The sequence below is a fragment of the Schistocerca piceifrons genome, chromosome 6 (genome assembly GCF_021461385.2).
Source record: "Schistocerca piceifrons isolate TAMUIC-IGC-003096 chromosome 6, iqSchPice1.1, whole genome shotgun sequence".
NCBI lineage: Eukaryota > Metazoa > Arthropoda > Insecta > Orthoptera > Acrididae > Schistocerca > Schistocerca piceifrons.
The window spans coordinates 139067018-139090060 of record NC_060143.1 but is presented as its reverse complement, the minus strand read 5'-3'; the positions used below and the strand labels follow the sequence as shown (position 1 = coordinate 139090060).

At 37.1% G+C, this 23043-nt stretch overlaps 1 protein-coding gene across 4 annotated transcripts in view; it reads left to right on the top strand.

Moving 5' to 3' along the window:
• Positions 1-21356, top strand: part of LOC124802542 (collagen alpha-1(IX) chain-like) — a 403811-nt gene extending 382455 nt beyond the window's left edge. For 3 of the 4 annotated variants that reach the window (XM_047263404.1, XM_047263401.1, XM_047263403.1), the window contains 4 exons: positions 399-500; positions 13047-13214; positions 18902-18970; positions 19333-21356. In XM_047263404.1, the coding sequence (XP_047119360.1) occupies positions 399-500; positions 13047-13214; positions 18902-18970; positions 19333-19466 (473 nt within the window). In that variant the 3' untranslated portion in view covers positions 19467-21356. Of the gene's footprint in view, positions 1-398; positions 501-1164; positions 1267-13046; positions 13215-18901; positions 18971-19332 lie in introns of all 4 variants that reach the window. The other variant, XM_047263402.1, reaches the window with a different exon arrangement.
• The last annotated feature ends 1687 nt before the right edge of the window (positions 21357-23043 follow it).

Sequence of the window (23043 nt, the reverse complement as noted above, 5' to 3'; positions counted from 1 at the left end):
AGATACCATTGTTCTTGCTGCAATAGGGCAGCTATATTATTGGGAAAGGGGTGGGGGGGGGGGGGGGGGGGGTAGAGCCAGTGGTGCTACATTCCTTGTCACATTATTAAATACTTTATATTTGGGGGATTGTTGAAAATGTGCAACAACAGTTAGCCTGTCACTAACTCTAACAGAACAAAATAAAACTCTTATAGACTGTTGCCTTGTAACACCAGTGTGATCACCATGTGTACACAACAAAATTATTTGGTTGCTGAAATCATTTTTAGACACACAGTATTCTTAGACTAACTTTAATTGTTTAAATGCTTCAACATTACTTATGTGCTTTAAACAATATCTGAACATTTTCTTTTCATTATGTATTGAACATGTTTTTTTTACTCCTCATGCAGACCAGCTCAGTGAGTTGACAGCTACCCTTGTTGGGCCCCCTGGCCCACCTGGGAGAAGTCGACCGGGTAGACCGGGTCCCCCAGGGCTACAGGGACCTCCAGGTTTGAAACATGACATGGATGATTTTACATGTATGTGTATATTACATTCTGTCACAGTTCCAGCAGTGAGTCAGAGTGTAAATTATGTGGCCTATCCCCTCTGTTTGGCATTTTTAATTGTTTATCTGAAGACCACTTGCTGTGATTCTGTGTCAGAATGTAAAGTGTATTTGCCTGAACAATAACAAAATTATGTTAAGGAGTAACAAATAATTTATTGAACTTGCTGATATCTCTTAAACCCGTCAGTGAGTATATACAGAAGCATTGCGACAATTATTGTGTAATATTTTCTTTAAATTTCATTTCAGCAAACTAAATTTCATATGAACTGGTACATACTTCCAATTTTCTGTTCTGCATTTTCATATTCTGTCTATATGGATACCAACACACTGGTTTTGCTGAACAAACAGTTGCAAAGATTCATTATCAGTTGGTATTCTGACAGTTTAAACTTTTATTTACATGCTCCTAATGAGAGAAAAGGATTTATTGTTCAAGCAAACTGTACCTAATTGTTTTGTCTAAGCATCAGCCAGTGAATGTGGAGTGGAGTGAAAAAACATGGAGCACCTGTTGCCATTGGCAATTAGTCCTGTATCCTGCTGTTTATAGATTGTACTCAAGAGTGTCCCTGCTTGCTCTGTTCCTGCTCCCACAGATCGAAAGGATGAACTAACTGCAGGACTGCACGGTCCACCAGGCCCCCCAGGCAAAAGCCGAGTGGGAAAACCAGGGCTTATTGGCCCCCAAGGCATCCCAGGTACCCCTCCCATAAATAGAACAAAACAATCATTATATTCATACCATTCTTTAATTCTCATCCACCTAAGGTACTAACCCTCATTTTCATTTCATTTTATGACTGTAACACTACTGGTGTCAAATGCGCATACTGATGAGCTATTTATTGTATGTTTGCTTTAAAAAAATACTTTACACAGCCACTTGGTCACAAATTGTGCACCTGTGTATTTAATATCCATAAATGGACCCAGAGAGTAGTTTTACCCTGTTTGACAGAAAGATTCATTTTATGTGCATATTTCATAATACAGCTGACAGCTATTAAAGTAGTAAATTCCTTATTTCCAGAAATTGAAAATTTTGTGACCAGTTTCCAAAATGAAAGTAAAAGTCCAATCCATTGAAGATTAATGCACAGTTCTTGTATTATTCTCTTTAACATATCTGTCTTACTTTTAACATGTGTTGTCAAATACCAAAATGGCAGCTGTGTGAATTTCTGAGTGAAAGTATGTGCAAAGGACCAAACCATAGTCATATGTTTTGTAAATTTTTCATGCATAACATAATGCTTGTTCCATGGTGATATGTGGACTGTATGAGTATAGTGCTTTCATAGTATCTCATAAAAGTTAAAATAATTGTACATTTTACAGACTTTAGAGAAACATTTTGTTGAAATTTTACGGTAACTCTCATCTATGTTCTTTTTTCTCTTTAGTGTTTATGTTGTTAAAAATTATATTTCCACTCAAGTTATATTACAGAAGCTTCTCTTGCAGTAACGTTACTCTTTATTTACCGCTTGTGTCAATGATTCATCTGAATTATAAGTGTTCCTTCATTTAGGGAGTGACTGTCAGTTCTCATTCATAATAAAATGTTAAATGCTAAGAACACTTTGCCATGCACTTCACAGCAGTTCACTGAATATGTTTGTAGATGTAGATGTAAATACTAGCAGGATATATAAAAACATATCTAATTATGCTTTCCCTCTCTCACGGGTGTGGTACAGAAACCTGGTTTAACAATGTAGACATAATTCACATATAACAGATTCTTAAATCAATGAAGAATTTTCTTTCAGACTTTTTTTTATATTACACCTTCAAAATTTCTTTCTTTTAATCTTTGCTGTATAATTTCTTTGGAGCTTATTCTGTATGCCTCTAACGAGCCATACTCACATTCTTCTTACTTCTGACAAGTCTGTCATTACATATTTCAGCTCTCTTACCATTGTAAGTCTTGCTGCCTCTTCCTCAGTATAGAATCCCATGCAGTTTTAATCATCACTCCACTCACTCCAGCTTTTTATTGCTGTATCTCCCAATTTTTTTTATTTATAGGAGTCATGTAATTCATGTAGGTTTTGATCCCCTCTTCATTTCCAGTTTCATTACACAGTTATTAAATTTTAATTTTGTGCAGTGCAGAATTTAATTGTTTTTATTGGCAAAACAAAACAGATAACACTTTCAGGGGCATTTCCTTATGCCTGTTCTTAGTCACTTACATCTTTATTATTTCTTTCCTTTCCTCCATGATACTCTCCTTTAGATGTTTTAAGTTTTCCTCCTATTACTGGTTTTGCCACACTGGTGAGTGCAAAGCAGGTGAAATAACAGCAATGTTTATATGAAGACAAATTTTGAAAAGTGTTACAAAAGTGAAGAGCAAAAAGCAAATGCAAAAAAAGAAAAAGTTGGTTTCTAAAAGCCAAAAAATTGTGAAGGGTAAAAATGCAACCAAGTCTGTATAGACATCTTCCTCTGCTACCAGGGGGATGGCGGGAAGGGGGGGGGGGGGGAGAGGGAGAGAGAGAGAGAGAGAGAGAGAGAAAGAGAGAGAGAGAGAGAGAGAGAGAGAGAGAGAGAGAGAGAGAGAGAGAGACCGAAATCCGTTAAGTCCAGAACAAGAGGAATAAACTCCAGTTATCACTAATGATGCCTACTAAATAAAAGTGAAATGAATCTTGTGTAAGAAATTCTTATAAACTACAATACGTTTAAGAAGGAAAAAAATTATGAAAGCTATCACATTTGCAAAGTGAAAACAGAATAAAAAGTAACTTGCACTATTGCAGGTTTCCTAAATAGTTGGATAAGGTCAGTTTTCAAAGGTGAGGCACTTCCATACTAGGCTACATGCCCCACAAATACCTTCAGAAAAGACTTCATAACACTTAAATCTATATTCGATGTTAACAAATTTCTTTTCTTCAGAGATCCTTTTTTTGCCATTGCCAGTCTACATTTTATATCCTCTCTACTTCATCCATCATCAGTTATTTTATTGCCCAAATAGCAAATTTCATCTACTACTTTTAGCATCTCATCTCCTAATCTAATTCCTTCAGCGATTTAATTCTGCTTCGTACTGTTACCCTTCTCTTGCGTTTGTTGATGTTCATCTTATATCCTCCCTTCAAGACACTGCCCATTCCATTCAACTGCTCAACCAAGTTCGTTGCTTTCTCTCACAGAATTACAAAATCATCATCAAACCTCAAATCTTTGATTTCTTCTCCATAAACTCTAATTTCTTCTCCAAATGTTTCTTTGGATTCCTTTACTGCATACTCAGTGTGCACAATGAATAACATTGGGGATAAGCTACAAGTCTATCTCACTTACTTCTCAACCACTGCTTCCTTTTCACACCCCTCGACTCTAATAACTGCCTACTGGTTTCTGTTCAAGTTGCAAATAGCCTTTCATTCCCCTGTATTTTTTGCTGCTACCTTCAGAATTTAAAGACTGTATTCCAGTCAAAGTATGTAAATGCTATAAATGTATGTTCACCTTTTCTTAATCTATCTTGTAAGAGAAATTGTAGGGTCAGTATTGCCTTGTGTGTTTCTACATGTATCTCAAATCCAAACTGATCTTCCCCAAAGTTAGCTTCTAACAGTCTTCAAATTCTTCTGTAAAGAACTCCTGTCACTATTTTACAGCCAAGACTTGTTAATATTCACACTTGATCCAACTGCTTCCTTTGGATTAGGAATTATTACATTCTTCATGAAGTCTGAAAGTATTTCATCTGTTTCATACATCTTGAACACCAAGTGGAATACTTCATATACATCTATGTGATTACTCTGTTATTCACAATGAAGTGGCTGGCAGAGTGTTCAGTGAACCACCTTCAAGTTGTCTCTCTACCATTCCACTCTCGAACGGTGCGGGTGAAAAATGAGCATGAAAATATTTCTCTGTGAGCCCCGATTTCTCTTATGTTATCGTGATGATCATTTCTCCCTATGTAGGTGGGTGCCAACAGAATGTTTTTGCAATCGGAGGAGGAAGCTATTGATTGAAATTTCACGAGAAGATACCGTTGCAGCAAAAAATGCCTTTGTTTTAATGATTGCCACTCCAATCCACATATCTTGTCTGTAACACTATCTCCCCTATTTTGTGATAGTACAAAATGAGTCATCCTTCTTTGAACTTTTTTGATGTCATCCATCAGTCTCACCTGATGCAGATCCCACACCGCACAGCAGCACTCCAGTGTAGGGTGGAAAAGTGTGTTGTAAGCAGTCTCTTTAGTAGACCTGTTGCACCTTCTAAGTGTTCTGCTAATGAATCACAATCTTTGGTTTGCTCTACCCACACCATTATCTGTGTGATCATTCCAATTTAGGTTATTTTTAATTGTAATCCTTGGGTATTTAGTTGAATTTATAGCCTTAAGATTTGTGTGGATTTCTTTTAGAACTCATGTGAATTAACTTCACACTTTTCTGTATTCTGTGTCAATTGCCACTTTTCGTACCATATAGGTATCTCATCTAAATCATCTTGTAATTTTTTTGGTCATCTATTGACTCTACAAGACTGTAAATGACAGCATCATCTGCAAACAATCTAATAGGGCTACTCAGATTTTGTCTCCTATGCCATTAATATAGATCAGGAACAATAGAGGGCCTATAACACTTCCTTGGGGAACATCAGATATTACTTCTGTTTCACTTGATGACTTCTATTACTATGAACTGTGACCTTTCTGACAGGAAATCATGAATCCAGTCACACAACTGAGGTGATATTCCATAGGCATGCAGTTTGGTTATACGATGCTTGTGAGGAACGGTGTCAAAAGCCTTCTGGAAATCTAAAAATATGGAATCAACTTGACATCCCCTGTCGATAGCACACATTACTTCACGAATATAAAGAGCTAGTTGTGTTTCAGAAGAACAATGTTTTCTGAATCCATGCATGACTTTTTTCATGGCTGGCTTTCCCAATGTTATCAGTAGTTCTGACAGAATGTTATCTACTCCGTGGGTCTTGTTTCGACTTAAGCCTTTCAGTGCTCTGTCAAATTCTTCTCACAGTATCATATCTCCCACCTGATCTTCATCTACATCTTCTTCCTTTTGTATTACATTGCCTTCAAGTTAATTTCCCTTGTACAGCCCCTTATATAGTCCTACCATCCTTCATCTTTCCCTTGTTTGCTTCATAACAGTTATCCAAAGGAGCTCTTGGTGATCAGAAAGCTCCCTCTCTTTTCTCCAAAATCCTGTTTAATTTTGCTATAGGCAGTATTTATCTTTCCCTTAGTGATATATGCTTCTAAATCCTTACATTTGCCCTCTAGCCATTATCGCATAGCCATTTTATATGCCTTTACTCCCTCTCACCTGCTTCATTTGCTGCATTTTTTTTATATTTTCTCATTAATGAAATAAATTCAATACCTCCAATGTTATCCAAGGATTTCTACTAGGCCTTGTCTTTCTACTTATCTGATCCGCTGTTGCCTTCATTATTTCATTTCTCAAAGCTACCCATTCATCATCTACTATATTTCTTTCCCCTGTCATAATCAATCAGCAACATCTGGTTCTTTCACATTATTCTTAAACTAATACCTTTTTGCAATTCCTCCAGTTTTAATCTACATTTTTATAGCCAATAAATTGTGGTCAGAGTCCACATCTGCCCCTGAAAATGTCGTACAGTTTAAAATCTGGTTCTGAAACCTCTGTCTTACCATTATACAATCAATCTGAAACCCTTCAGAGTCTCCAGGTCTCTTCCACTTACATAACCTTCTTTAATGATACTTAAACCAAGTGTTAGTTATGATTAGGTTATGCTCTGTGCAAAATTCTACCAGGTGGCTTCCTCTATCATTCCTTTCACTCAGTCCATATTCATCTACCATGTTTCCTTCTCTTCCTTCTTCTACTACTGAATTTGTTCCCCATCGCAATTAAAATTTTGATTCTCTTAACTATCTTTTATCTCATCATACATGCCTTCAACCTCTTCATCTGTGGAACAAGTTAGCGTATAAAATTGTACTACCATGGTGGTTTTAGCTTAATGCCTAACTTGGCTACGATAATGCGTTCACTATGCTGCTCATAGTAGCTTATTCACATCCCTATTTTCTTATTCATTGTTAGACCTACTCTTGCTTACCCCTATTTGATTTTGTGTTTATAGCCCTGTACTCACCTGACCAATCTGTGCTTCATTCTTCATTTAACTGCTAGTGGCTCAAGCCACCTGCTTGAAAGAAAGCTCTCTAATTCATCCAGGAAATGTTTATAGGATAGTTCTTATAAGATTTAAGTGCACAAAGACATAATCAGAGATGTACAATAACTCTGATACTTTCAGATGTTTGAAGTTTGGCCTCTGCTTAGGTACAGACTCACAACAAAAGGGGGAAATGCCAAAAAGTGTAATTTTCATTTTGCTTCATTTTTTACTTGCCTTTGTGGCCACCTTGAAAATTACTTGTATGAGTCAGCAGGTCATGCACTTTAGTGGCAATGTAATGATGCTATTCTCATGCATTAGACTGATTCACTTGTTTCCATATCTGAGAAGGTATGTTGGAATGCTTACTGATCTGCCACAGTTTAAAGAGATATATTATCCATGGCAAGAAGACCTCCTTCCACAATCAAGGTGGTGTGGTGCATAATTCTGGGTGTGACCAGTTCCAATGTACGATTAAAGAAATTTTAATTGCTAGAATTTTTACCTGAGAGGAAGAACACTAAACACAGCACCTGTGTACCAGGTTAATTACTAAACCTTGCTTTCTTGTAATGTAAGACATTTATAAGAGTCAAGAAGAAAATCATTTTGGGTGTTAGGAAGCATCATTATAAATGTATAATGATGTGGTAATGCCCAAAATTATTTTATTAAAACTGGCACTCACTGTGGAAGCCAATCTCAATACATGTAAGATTACTGTTGATTGCACTGTTTCCTTGACACAGAGTGTTAAAACAAGGAACTTTGGATCAATGTCTTGTGAACATACACTCCCTCCTCCATCTAGAACAATAGGAATTCAGCATTAAATTATATGTACATCCAGTATAGTCACATTACATTAATAAGCAGTCATGTAAATGATTACATGTAAGACATATCACACAAGTCTCATAAAGTTTGCACTAAAAAGTGTTGGAAAACCTTAACAGATGTCCCTGTCAACTATTCCACAAGAATCAGTCTTCACTCATTGTGGATAACTCTATTTCCAAAATATTATTGTGCATTACCTAGAAGAGAAAATATGACATACTAGCCAATCCAACTAATCAAACTGTACCAAAACAATGGAAAACAAGGTAATATTTTGCACATTGCAGTTTTCACAATTCTACTGGTAAACTCAGTGAAAAATGTGTCAAAGATTTACTGCTTATGAGTGCATTACTTGATGAAAATAAATTAAGATTGTTGCTCCAGATATTTCATGCGTTTAAAGAACATGATTGACCTTACATTCTCATTTTTATGTTAGTTTTTTTTATTCAATTTTTTCAACTATAATTACCATAATCTATCAAAGCCTGTAAATAATGTGTAAAATAAGCACCAAGAACTATACGGAAAAACTGTATTGCCCACAGGTTTCATATGTTTGAGTGCATAACTGCATGTGGGCACATAATTAGAAGTATCGGTACGAGCTGTGCAGACTGTTGTTCAACCATTAGAACCTGCGTGTACATAGTGCGATGGAACCAAATAGCCCTTGAACAAATAATGTTAGCTTTATTGATCACAGCCACAGGAGTCAGCAAAAAATACATTGTTTGTTTGATCATTTTGAGCTTGATATTCAGAATAACTTAACATGCAGGGCATAAGCATCAGAGTTAATCTCATAACTGTGCACAAACTCCATTACTAGCATGGAAGATATAAAAAGCATAATCAAAGAATAATAAAACACACACACATATAAACCAGCTCCTCTGGTGTCTAGTGGGAAATGAGTAACTGCACGATACTGCCACATCAGCTACCATGATGGAGGAGGAGCATTATTCCAAATAGCAGGCTGGGAAGGGCATGCAGCGACCAGATCTTGAGGTATGTGTTGGCTGGTCCACTGATGGAGTTTGCACAGATGGCTGTGGAGTCGGTGATGAGGTGGTTGTTGAGTGGGGTCATAATCTTGGAAACTCTGGCATTATTGCTTCTTGGAAGATTTAACCCAGTTTAATCATGTCTATAAAAACAATGGTAACCCTTGTGTTAGTTGAAATGTTAAAATCTTGTCTCCCATTGTGACTACATGATAGGATCCTGAGTATGGTAGCTGCAAGGATGGTTTGATGCCTTCCATGCCTAATAGGATGTGTGAACAGGTTTTAAAGTCTTGATGCTCAAATGTGGTGGCTGTACCATGTCTGTGAGGCTGGTGTGGACAGATTCGGGCCATGTCTCCTCACAGTTCGAGTAGGAATGCTGGTCAATCATCCCTTGGTTATGACAGAGCGTTTGTCTCCACAAATTCTCTAGGAAGCCTCAACGTCTCACTGTACACCAGTTCTACTGAAGAAGTGTCTATATCTAGTTTGAAAATGTTTCTGAGGCTGAATAGTACCATGGGAAAGGCCTTGGTCCACTCAGTGTTGTTGCACACTAGTGCTGCCTTAAGTGAGTAGTGTCATCTCTTGATCGTCCTATTACAGGCTGGGTGATCACTCATCATTTTGTGGTGAGTTGTGCCATGAAACATCGCGAGTTGTCTGAGCATTTCAGATTCAAATTTTCGTCCTCTGTCTGTCATAATATGTAATGGACAGTCAAATCATGACACCCAATAAGACACAAAATCAAAAGCCAGAGTTTCTGCCATAATGTTGTCCACTGGTGCAGTTTCCAGCCAGCAGGTGCAACAATCTATCATTGTAAGTATGTAATGTAGGCCATCAGATAATGGCAATAGACCAACAACATCAATATGGACATGATTGAAATGGGCTGTTGTGACAGGAAAGTTCCCTATTGGTGCTTGCACGTGGTGGTGTATCTTGCTGCACACATTTAAGACAACACCTTGCCCATTCACGGCAATCTTTCTGTGTTCCCAGCTACACATAATGATTTGTCACTAGGCGAGTCATATAGCATATTGAAGGCATCCCTTCTGAAGGCAATAGGTAAGAACAGCTTCAGCTTTGACCTGGTCATGCCACAGTATAGCTTTATATCACTCTCTGGAATTTGGATAAGTTGAGGATCAAATGCTGATATTCCTGGCAATAAAAGTACTTTCAGTTCTTCACGTGCTGGTAATGCTTCTAACCTTAGAGAAACAATCAGCTACCATATTGTCTGTACCAGAGATGTATCTGTGCTGAACTGCAAGATGAACATTAGCCGACTGTGTTGCTAGCTGAGCAGTTCATATTGTTCTGGCAAAAGGCATAAGTTAGCAGTTTGTGTTCAGTGTAGATGATAAATTCTCTAGCTTCTTGGTGAAGCCAAAGTATTTGATGGACTCATAAATGGCCAGAAGTTCTCTGTCATTAAACTCTTCACAGCTTTTTTGATAGCGATAGTTTGCACAAGAAAAACACAAGTCGTTGCCATGTGTCACTACATTGTTGCTGCAGTGCTGCACTGATCACCATCATTCTAGCATCAACTACTAGTGCCAAAGGTGCAGCATATTCAGGGTGTGCCAGTAGCGCTGCTTCAAATGCCACAGATACGCTATCAGTGCATGCTATAGGCAAGTTACCCTTGTTGTTTGGGCCGGTGAGTGCTACAGGGAGTTAATGGCTCCCATAACTTGGCAAAGTGTGGCACATGATGGTGATAAAAATATAAAATACTGAGAAATCAACAAAATTCCTTGGCCATATTTGGGCATGAAATCTGTAAGATGGCTTCCACCTTCTCTGGCAATGGTAGCGATCCTGCTGCTGTTATCCTATGCCCTAGGAAATCTGGGGCTGGCCAAACATATTTAATGGTGTTCAGGACAACGCCATGATGTTCCAACTGCTTGAACACTTCTGCTAAAAGCTGCCGATGCTGCTCTGCCAATGACGAAAAAACCAAAATATCATCTAGGTAAGCGAAAGAAAAAATTAGGCCCTGTAGCACTGAGTCAATGAAGTGTTGTCATGTTTGAGCAATGTTTGTGCGTCCAAAAGTTATTAATACCTGTATGCTCTCAAACATGTCAAAATAAGTGATGTGACCACCTTGGGAATATCTCATACAGCTACTGCACGCTCTTGTGCAGTCAAGAATGCTAAAAATAACCACACCACTCAATACATATTTATAGTAATGTAACGATGGTACTGGATATCTGTCAGGTATTGTTCTGGTATTTGTGGCTCGGTAGTCACCACAAGGCCGCCGTGCACAACCCTTTTTCAGGACAAAATGCAATGGTAAGGACCAGGAACTGTTAGAAGACCACGTTACACCTTCATGAATCATACCGTCATGCTCTGCTTTCAAAATTTTAAGACAATCTGGTCTGCAAGATGTGGTGGGATGGTTGGTTGTCTCTGTGTAGTGGACGGTGGCATGCCTTACCTCCTTAGGCACTCCGCAGCAGCTCTATGTACTCACTATCTGCCATCTGAATTACTTTGGCAGTATGAACAGCTGCATCCCACTGAAATCCTGATGCTGTTACACCTATGATGTCAACTAGGTGTGAGTACTTCATGTCCAGCAGTAGATTGTAACCGGTGAGGAAGGGTGCTCCAGTGATAGGTTCGGCGACCTCTGCAATTGTAAAATCCCATGCAAAAGCTAGTCGTAAACCCACCTGCCATTCTTTGTTATGACCAAGTTGTTTGCAGCAGTCAGACAGAATAAAGTGAGTGGTCGCTTCCTGTGCAACATAGTCTGCGAGTAAATGGACAGATTGGACCCAGTGCCTATTAAACATTTCCAACTGGACCCCTGATCGCTAACAAAAAGGCATGGAGACACTAATTGGCTATCGGAGGAGGCATCTACTTCCAACCACCATTACCATTTGAGAAAGTGCAGGGGGTTGTGCATCTGCACTCTTGCTCACTGAATTTCTGGTGATACCAGCAGATACCTTGCTGCCCAGGCTCAGTTGGGGAAGAGGTCATCAATGGTCTGATGTGTGAGCATTGGCAGTATTGATTACAGCTTCTGTTAATGTTTGGATCATGTTGAGATAACAGTTTGCTGATCTGCTGCATCAATAGATCTACCTTGGCTGCCAAGGTGTCATAATCTCCATGAAAAACAGTTGGTATCACACTAGTGCACTACAAAGTGATTGTGCTGACAGAAGCCGATGTCATCATGTCCTACATTTTATCTGCCTGTTCCACTACTATGTCCAAGTGGGTGTCAGACTGTAATGTTATAATTGCAGTAGCAAATGTCTACTCTATATTGTGTGAGGAAAGCTGTCCAGAATGGTTCCCTTGTCTACTTTGTTGCTTAGGTGCCACCAGTATTGCAAAGACTTCCTGTCTCCAAAATCTTCCTGAGTAGGAACCTGACAGATTTGCTCTTCCTGTGATGCTGAAAATCGCTGGATCAATTCTGCTTTAAGCTGGTTGCAGGAGTTAGCCTCTGGTGGCAAGGTAATCATATCTTGAACTTCCATGGCATACTGATGGTCTAATAGGTTTACTACAAGCACAAAACTTGGTAGTATCTGCCGAAATTCCAGAATAGAAAAAACTGGTCTACTCCTGCACAAACCACAAAGCTGCATTGTGTGGCCTTACAGTCAATCGTGACATGGCAGGATTCGCATCAGTCATTTTGCAAATCTCTTCTGCAAGCGCTCATTAATCCAATGATACTATGCAGGTAAATAGCATTGTTATCACCATTTTTTCGGTACAAACTGTGTGTGTATTTAATATGATGGAACCAAACTACACAAAAATTCCCTCAAACCATTAACATTAGCTTTATTGGTCACAGCCACAGGAGATGGTGAGAAATACATGGTTTGTTTGATTGTTCCAAGCTTGCAATTCAAAATAACTTTAATATGCAGAGAACGAATATCATAATATGCTGTAACTGTGCACAAACTCCACTACATGCATGGAAGATACAAAATATAAAAAGCATAATCAAAGAATAACAAAACCACAACACATATGTATATAAATGCAGCATGTCTGGCATGAAATGTTTGAATAGTGCAGTGTTTGTAAACACTTGCACATCCCACATACAGTACAACACTACATCAATGCACAATGTCACCACAATAAGGTATATTTCACTGAAACAGAGATTTTTAATAAATAAATTATAGACTACTCCCCACACTGTGAATATAGAATTAAAATTAAGTTTTGAGTTAAAGTTATATAGCAGATTCCTAGAGCATCTCTAAAAGTTACAGGGAATAAGTCTTTTGGCAATCTGTAAATGCATTTTTTTAAATTTCAATTGTTAATAATCTACTGCATGGAGGTAAATTTCCACTTTATGACTAACAATTGTTTCTCACCAATCCCTTATAAACTTCCAGGCGATGCAGGACCACCTGGCCTGCAGGGAGAGAGAGGCTTCACTGGCCTCCCAGGTCCAGTGGGCCCAAGTGGACCACCTGGTTCCCCTGGAGAGAGAGGTGACAAGGGAGACAGAGGACCAGAGGGAGTTGGAATAGAGGGTCCTATGGGACCACGTGGTCTACCTGGTATGTGTTTTATGTAGTTTTCAGCTCTTGTGCAATGTCATCTGTAAGATGTTTCATTTCTTTAATTTCCATGATGCAAGTGGTCAGAGTTCCTAGTTCCTGCCTGATAATACTTGTATTTGTTAATTTTACTAAGATAAACCCTCACTGATTTTGCCTATCATTCATATATAGATTAATTAATTAGTGTGGACATTTGGGTGCCTGTGTGTGTGTGTGTGTGTGTGTGTGTGTGTGTGTGTGTGTGTGTGTGTGTGTGTGTACTCCTACTAGAAAAGGCAGAGAGATCAAATGTTAATATTACCAGTTTTCGATTAAATGTTTCTGTGTGCCCCACACCAATCTGCAACAGGTATGTGGTTGTCTTTCCTTTATTTTACATTTTTTTCCATCCAGGAATTTTCATTATTGTTATACAGATATCCAATTGGATGTCATGTTGTATTTCCTTTCTTGACTCCAGACTGATCTTCCCCACCATGGTTTCTTCAAATTTTCCTGTTAATCTGAGTAACAATAGGTTTTTGTAATGTGGCATATGAAATTAATTTTCGTGTGAGCTTTGCATTCTTTGTTGCAGTACTTCTTTCTTAAACAGACTAGAAGAGTTTTAAACAGATCTTCAGGACAGATGCTTGTGTCATATATCCTGTTGAAAGGTTGGTTGATTCACAGCTTGCCCTATGTGACAAAGCCTTTAAGGCTTCAGCTGGTATTTTATCACAGCCCATTGCTTTCATCTTTATGAGATCCTTAATGGCATTGTCCACATCTCAGTACTTTTGCCCATAGCCTGTGTCATCACATTCCAATTGACATTCCAGTCTTAGTAGTGTATGAACCCCTTGTATTTTATATAATTCTTCAATATACTTCTTACACAAGTCTTTGTTCTCTTCTATGTGCACTATTATAAATCCATTTCCATTTAGTATAGCCTATTTCATGACTTTTCTTGGCTCTTTGTTGCTTAGGTTAATTGTTCTATACATTGATTCTAATGTACCTTGATATTACAGTCCTTCAGTATCTTCACACTATCTTTCCATTCACCCCTCCGTACCCCAGTCATTAAAACTTTGTAGTTCATTGTACACCTTTCTGTACTCCCCCTCCTTTCCCCAGAATGATCTTCATCAGTTTTACCTGACATACATGTTGTAATCCAATTTTTCCTATTCTTTCCCTTCTTACTTCTCAAGTCTCTTCTTCCAAGACTTCCAGAAATGACACTTTATTGTAAAGGTGCATCTTGACCAGAATGATCTTCATCAGTTTTACCTGACATACATGTTGTAATCCAATTTTTCCTATTCTTTCCCTTCTTACTTCTCAAGTCTCTTCTTCCAAGACTTCCAGAAATGACACTTTATTGTAAAGGTGCATCTTGACCACATAAGTTATATAATTACCAGTTTCAGCTACTGTCCTCTTCAGATCTGTTACAAATAGACAAACTGTGGTGTGACAAACTAAGTTCAGTTAGCTAAAGCTCAATCTGCAAAAAGCCTAGGAATACCTGAGAAATAAAAATAACAGTTAATAACATCACTGGTAACCATGCTTATCAGCCATACATATCATTAAAAAAATCTGATATAAGTACTACATCAGAATCAATATCTACACACACATAAATGGTAAGTACTGCTGATAGCCTAGGGGTGTCCTGCTGATCAGTATTGTACATCCAATATTTAAAATGCAGTATGCATAGTCATTAATTAAAATTATTTCATAAAGCAAAATGAGTATCTGACAATAAAAAATAAACTGACATACAATATGTGGAAATAAAATCCATATTCAAATCTACATAAAATGCGTAAAGGGTAAAAATAGAAAGCTCCTGAGAAATTTTCGGCTGAGTCCTTCCAAAATTGCCAATATTCAAGCAAAATATAAAGTTGAAGAAGGACATTTTTTGTGTTGGCTAGCTTGGTGTTGCTTGGCATGAAGTTAGAAATAAACATACATACAGGAATAGCTGCATAGCTACAGTTAATTTGTACAAGGGTTGCGCAGAAAGTAATGCACCGCACTTTCTTTTATTCAACAGTTCTTCATTGAACACAATGAGAATTACATACACAAAAGACTTGTGTTTTATCTACACACCCTATTTTTCCACGTATTCACCTTCCCATTCTATGGCCTTTCTGCAGTGCGAAACAAGGGCGTGTTTGCTCTGTCGGTACCAATCTTGTCCTGGTGGCAGAGCCAGTGCTTCACTGTGTGAATCACCTCCTCATCATCCTCAAAATGTCTTCTCGAGTCATAATGTGTCTGTCCTCACAAATGACAACATCAGATCACTGCAACATGTCAGGTGTGACAGCCGCAGATGGTCTCCCCGACTGCTGCAAATCGTGGAGCTCCACTGAACTGCCTTCTGATGACCTCATCCTTCATTCCCAGTGATTAACTGTTCTTTTGTCAACAGCAGATGCTCTATAGATTTTGCACAATTGTTTTTTAATATTTCCCCCCCCCCCCCCCCCCCCCAGTTTCTTTTCTTGCAGGGAGAAATTCAATGACTGTCCTGCAGTTACGCTGTCAGAAGTGACAGAAACTTGGTGCGCCCACTCAGGAGACTAAAGGGTTGAACCAAATGTAGTTTCTCTACCTTTATTATGCTGAATCATTTTAAATGTAAAAAAACAGTACAATGAAGTTTAACTGCAAATATAAGTAAGATGCAATGGTGCCCTTCCTTCGCCTATGGGCATGGGTATGTGCAGAAATTTATTGGGGAGGGGGCAGGGGAAGAGTGGGAAGATAATAAGTTGTACAGCAATTGCAAAAGCCTTTGTCTTGTCTCACTATAATACACTCCAGATTCCAAGGGGAGGAGGAGATGGCTCAAGCGACCCCTTTTATCCTGCCCCTTCAAGCCCCCCACCCCCTCCCCCTAACCCACCTTTTTTGCCTTGCACACACATATGCCTGTGGGATAATTACACAGAGTGATTAGGAAATTGCACATTTAAAATGAGAGGCTAATGTTATAGGGACATGAATGAAAACAAGCACCATTTAAGTTACTCACCAAATTCTGTTAGGAAATTGGAATATTTAAACGTGTTTAAACAGTAATACAGAATGTGTAATTATCTTCAATTTAACAGTTCAACAATGTTTAGAATTTTCAATTCTTGGATAAGCACCCATTGCAAACTTAGTCCTGTGATGTTTGTTCTTTGGTACAAACAACATGATTCCAACCATAACATCAAACACACAAGGACCACATTTTTTTCTCCTTATTTGTTTACACAGCAGCATAACACATCAGTTTCTTTACTACGTGTAGATAGCGGTTTCAATGCACCAATAAGACGGTTATCATAGTCAGCATCATTATCACAAATGCTGGAAATGTCTGATACCTCCTATGACTCTGGTGTTTTCTCCTTACTTACGGTTTTCTTTTCCTATTTTCTGATTGCTCTGTAAAGCATCTACATACAGCTTTCTTATTCCTGTTCTTCAAACCAGTCTCTGTTTTCTTGTCAGCTTATTCCACCTTCCTTTTCATGGAGAGTGCTTGTTAATATTTGTGAGTGTTGTGTTTCACATGCCTTTCTCCTTATGTTTATGTTGGATTTTAGTTTAGAAACTGGAGATATTTTGGTACAAGACTTTGTTTGGAGGTAGATGGTTGAGAATCTTCATACAGAACTTCAGATTGTTGTGAGTTATTTAGTATTTTGAATACTGGCGGACTTGAGTGCTTGAAAAATCTCGAAATGACTCAGAATTTGAAATGTCAGGCTCATGAGTTCCTTCTGCTGCAAGCTGTTTCATTTCACTGGCTGAAGCAAAATCATTTTCTGAAAATCTTGCTTTCTCCAGGGTGGTAATTTTCTTGAATGACTTTTTTTAACACTCAGGTACACCATATTCAGTCACCTGTGGATATCTTGAAGTTGTAAGGAATTTTTTTCAATTCCCTGTACAGTGCATCATTCAGCAGACTTAAGAAAGTCAAATCAAGTCAAGTAAAGCAGTTGAAAATGATTAGATGCATGTGACAGTAATGATTCAACATGGATAAAATTCTCTCTGCAGTACTAAAATGTTAAATTTGAAATAAGACTGGTATGGCTGTGCAAGATAAGAAAAAGAGGATCAATTTCTGAAATGTTTGTTCAAGTGTACTAACTAATCAAAAGATAACTCAGAATTAATCTATTGGTTCTTTCACCATTTCTATGCTGTTCCAGTTGATTCATTTTTCTGAAGTGTGGGAGCCACTCATTTTGTGTGGTAGACTAACACTGATGACATATAATTTCCAGCAGCATTCATGCAGAAAAAACCTGTAATGGTTCACCTTCATTCAGCAGAAATCACAGCTTCTACATTTTTGCCTCCTTTAGGTCTGTAAATTTTCAGGGATTTCTTCTGAACCAATGTAATGCCCATTTTATATATGCTATGTACTTTCCATACCTTTATTTTATCTATTTTCTTAATTTGAATAAAATAGTTGTTTCTCTTCAGCATTAAAAGACATGACCCTATACAAACTTGTTCTTTCAGGCTGCCTCAATTTTATCTGATAATTTCTTTTCTGAAACCCATATAACCAGTCTTTAATGGCCAAGCCATTGTCTCTCTTAAAATTCTTAGGGATTTTCTTTTCTTTGATATACTTAAATGCCAGGCATCTCAGGATGATGCATATTAAGCCAAAGTATAATTTTACTAATGTCAAAATGTATTGCTTAATCTGTCTGTCTGTCCTTGATGAAAACAGGTTCATGACAACGGAGACAAGGTGAAACAGGTGATGTCTGCAGTAAATGAAGCTAATTCCCGAATCTTAATGGCTTTCCCAGTTTCCCTTGTTTTTCTCTCATCGTTTCTAATGGCATTCAGAGACCCATCCAACTTCTCTAATATGTAAGACTTTGTCAGTGGTGTATAATTTCTTGGCATCTGACAAGGGGGGAAAAAGCATGATCTTAATTTCTGGCAACAGACCAGATGTGAGAAGTTCAAGTATCTATTTCATTACAGTCTGTTCTATAAATTGTGTCAAATAAATAAAGTACTGGGTTGTTGCTTGAAGCAAATTGTTAAATGAGATAACTGTCATGTTACTGTTATGAACAAGTTACCATGATAATATCAGTTTATATAGCCTACCACGAAATTAGAAAACAGTGTTTACAATTACCACCAGATTGTATAATGTATTTAATGTGAGAATCATGCACACCTGCTCACTTTTAGCATGCTTTAATCCCAGTTTGCCATTACATACTAATGCAATCATATCCAGTATGGTAAACTAAACACATCCGTGCAATAATATGATGACTTGCAAGTTTCAATAAGATATTTAGTTAAAAATAAATAAGTAGTAACTGTAAGCTTATCTTCATTTCTTTCCATCCATCAAAACTAACAGGAAACTGGCCTCTTTTACTTTCCCTCATTATACGTTCCATAGCTCAAATGGTGCCTGTCTCCCTGCGTCTGTTTGTTACTTACACGAATCAAAAGAGAGAAGCAGTAATTGGAAGGCATCATGTTTACCACAAGCTTCAGAAACTAAATACATATGATTACCATGTTCCCCTGTACTCTTTTATGTTATTTTTTCTCTTTTAAACACATCAAATGTAAAATCAGATGTATGCCACATGTCTAATTCAGTATCCTTTCACTTTCTACAGGGCCACCTGGACCAGAAGGTATTGGACTGCCAGGAAGGGAAGGGGAAAGAGGGGAGCCTGGACGACCAGGTAAAAACCTGTTTTCTTTTTGATGCAGTACAATGAAAATAAAATAGAGTAATACACTAACAAGACCAGTCTGTTGAAGTTCAATGGTCTATTAGTCGCAGATAATGTTTATCAAGAAAATATGAATGTCTTCTTAAAGGAAGGCAAATACTATCTGGGTCACTTATTATAGAGAAATGAGTCAGACTGTAGGTATATTTTTTATTGTATTAAAAGTGGTCACCATACCCTTTAACAAATGCTTTTAATAATGATTTGAATGTCTGTTCATATAGTACAACAGTATAGTACAACACTACTTCATGCAAGTAATAACTGGAGACAGCTTATAAGCATGTCATTTTCTCCTTTTTTTGTAACAGGATTACCTGGTGTACGTGGAGCACCCGGGCCACAGGGACCTCCTGGATTCTGCGAGTACTGTAATTACCCTGAAAGTTACCTGCAAGCAGCGAGATCATTCCAAAGGGCTGCTGGAAATACTAAGGGGCCTTGAATTTCCACTTCATGGGTCAAGCCCACCAGAAACAGTGTCTGAAGAGTAGAACTTATTATCACTCTACAGAGAAATGGATAAGTGTTCCTCAGCTAAGATATTGAAAACAAAAATGTAAAGCGAACTTTTTGCTGGTAGGTTTATTGGTTATTATTGACGTGTGTAAAGAGAACGGTTATTGCATTGGCAGTGTAGACAAGAAACAAGTTATATTTTAAATTTACTTGTTATGTTATCTTTGATGTCTGCTTCAGAAGTTTACCAAAATTCCACATATTATTAATGTATGTCTGATGTACCAGTATGACATGCCACTGAGCTTTCACAGATAAAGCTGAAACGAGTAGTTGTAAAAGTGCCATTTTCAGACATACTGTTACATTGAGAGTTTCATCATCCCTCATGTGCCATACAGTATTCAGAGTGGTAATTTCACTCTCAAGAATTTATGTGCTTAGTATCTGCAAATGTTTTATGTGCCAAGACACAGTGAAGTGGTTGTCAAATTACTCCAGCAACAGACAACAAAATACTTGTCACATGTCAGTATCTAACTTCAAACATACCCGGGAAAAAAAGGAAGTAGTTCAGTTCATACCAGCATGCCAGAAGCAAGAAATATATAACTTTCTTTCTTTCTAATGTTTCCTTTTAAGAAAGCAAAAGCCTGACGTATGAATTTCTTCTGCATAATAAGTTTGAGCTTTATAATGTGTTCAGTCTGATGTTTTTGCACACAGAAAGTGTTCTAGTATTTTGTGGAGAGGTTAAGTGTTAGTAATGATCACTGCCATGGAAGCAACAATCTGATTTTTATCAGCAATTGTTGCTTCTGTAAATGTATTAGTCCTTTGTGTTAAGAATTGTTTCATAAAAAAAGTTTTATTTAGTTAAGAGTAGCATGACTTCAGTGATGCTATTAATCAATTATTTTAACAGTATTGTTCATTTTTGCCAATTTTAATTTAATGTTAACCAGGAGCAGAGGATTGAATGTTTCATATGTAAGGAATGAATCATGTGATAATTGTATAGTCATCTGTACCACAGTGCTTCATTGTGTTACATGGAAATTCTAATATTTCCAAATTAACTGTCTCACACTCTAATTGCCCCATTGTGCTCTTGAACATAGCTATGAAGTCATTAACAGATGTGTGTTCCTAGCATTATATTTTGTATAATATTTGTTATAAGCAGATGTATGATAGAGAAATCTCAGTGAATGTGCCATATTCCTTTAATGTTAGTTACTAAAATGTAGCCTCTGAATATCTCTTTGTCATCAAGAAGACAAGCATCCTGAACAATTTTTAACTGCAAAAACTTGTGCTCGGTCAAGACGTGCGCAAAGTGAGTCAGCAATAAACGGAGGCAAACAGTTCAGAGTGACATTTTGTATTTTTATAATACTTCTTTTTCTTTATCAATTTTGTCTTGTATTTATCTTTACGTTTCATAAAATTTTATTTTTATTCGAGAAACAAATGATATGTTTCTCAGGCAGAACCTGATTCTCAAGACTTTATTTCAGTTAAAATAACCTGAAGTAAATGTTGCATAACCCATTTAAAACAATATGCAGTAAATGTTGCATAACTTATTTTATAAAAGTAATAATAGATATTTGTGATGCAGGAATCTGCAACAATATATAAATAGATGGTGCACTTATTTCGGGAAAACTGTTGAAACCTCACATAATTTTGTAGAAATGTATATAATCAAAATGAGTAATACAAAAGTAAATTAAGTTGATTGTAAATGTCGTATCATTGTAAACATAACAAAGAAAATGAAAATAACATCGAAAATGATGAAAAAATTCAATCAAACACTTGCATGTTATCATTTTTTGTCACACAGTTTTGAATAAAATTTTCAAACAACTATCTATATTATTCATTTTCTGTAATATAGACATTATAGAACTTGGATTAAAATTTAATGGTCCCATGTCAATACTTTCAGACATTCTGTTCATACTACATGTTTGGAGTGAAGCTCAACTGATCATGTATTGCATATAAGAATGATCTAAATATAATTCAAGATTCATAATTGAAGATACCCATTATGGAGGATAGAAGAAAAGCACCTGTTTTCTATTGAACAAAGAGTGTTATCTACAGAAACTCAAACTGAAAAAAATATTGGCCTACTAGCTTTCAAAACATTCTCAAGTACATTATCCAAAGAAAAAGGCATTTAGGAAAGGTAATGAAGCAAAGGAAGTGTCACTCAGTCTTCTAGGCCAAGAAGGAGAAAGATATAAGAAAGAAAACCAACCAAGGACTCAATGTGTTTTGTCTGTGCCCCGTTGTACTGTTTCTGTTTTGGTAACCGATAAGGATTCACACTTCTACACCAAACAATGCAGAAATAATATATCATTAGTAGCCAGTACTTACCATTAACAGGTAAAAGTTTAGTACTACTGACAGACATACATAAAAGTACATGAAAGAATCTCAGATTTTGTAACTATTAATTCCATCCACAGGGAAGGGAGATGATAGTTTCATGTACTGCTATATGTGCACATCAGCATTACTAAAGTATAATCCCCCAAATCTAATTACTGACCAACATTTCTGTCTCATAATTTTATTGATTTTTCAAGTGAATTTTCCTTTTGATCTAAGGACATCCATACTGAAAATGTGTAGGCCCATTCCTAAAAATAAACCATAATAATAGGAAAAAACATAATTTCATTTTGGTAATGTGTATTCTCATTGAAATTGGAGAACATATTTGTGTAATTATTTTGTAAGGTGACATAACTTCTTGAGCCTCTTTAATCTTTCCATATCTGTATCCAGTGTCCTTGTTGATCTGTTTAGATGTTCATAAATTGCATAACTTATTTCCTTATTTTATTGTGGCTTTCCAAATTTTTCTGTTTAGTAAATTGTTACACTCTTTGTGTTACTATTCATTACTTTAAACTTTGTTTTGTTTTCAGTTTCTGTGCTAAGGAAACTATGATTTCCATCCCATTTGACATTCTTTCACATCATCTTTGATTTTATCCAGAAGAGCTATTTGAGGAAACTGTTAATAGCAAAGATTGCACTCAATGCTATTTATTCCTGATGACTGGTTTCAACAGTTAAGACATCATCATCTGATCTTCAAAAAATTTGTTGTAATACATGCTTTCCATTATGAATATCATACACACCATGTTGACATTATAGTGGATACTACGTAGCACATTTCACACAGGTTTGTTAAAAATAAAAACAGATGTGGTCAACATAAAAGTTTTCTGAGTGTGGTACCGTGTCATAATGTATAAAACTACTGCTGCTGGAGAAAAACCAACATTTCAGCCACAGTTGCAGCGGCCTTCTTCTGGGCCTACTGGTAGTGACCAGTAGACCCAGAAGTGACCAGTAGGCCCAGAAGAAGGCCACTGCAACTGTGGCTGAAACGTTGGTTTTTCTCCAGCAGCAGCAGTTTTATACATTATGACGTGGTACCACACGCAGAAAACTGTTATGTCGACTGACTCTGGCTGTGGAAGCCTACGCAATTATAAAAACAGGTTTGTTGCAAATAAAAACAAAAC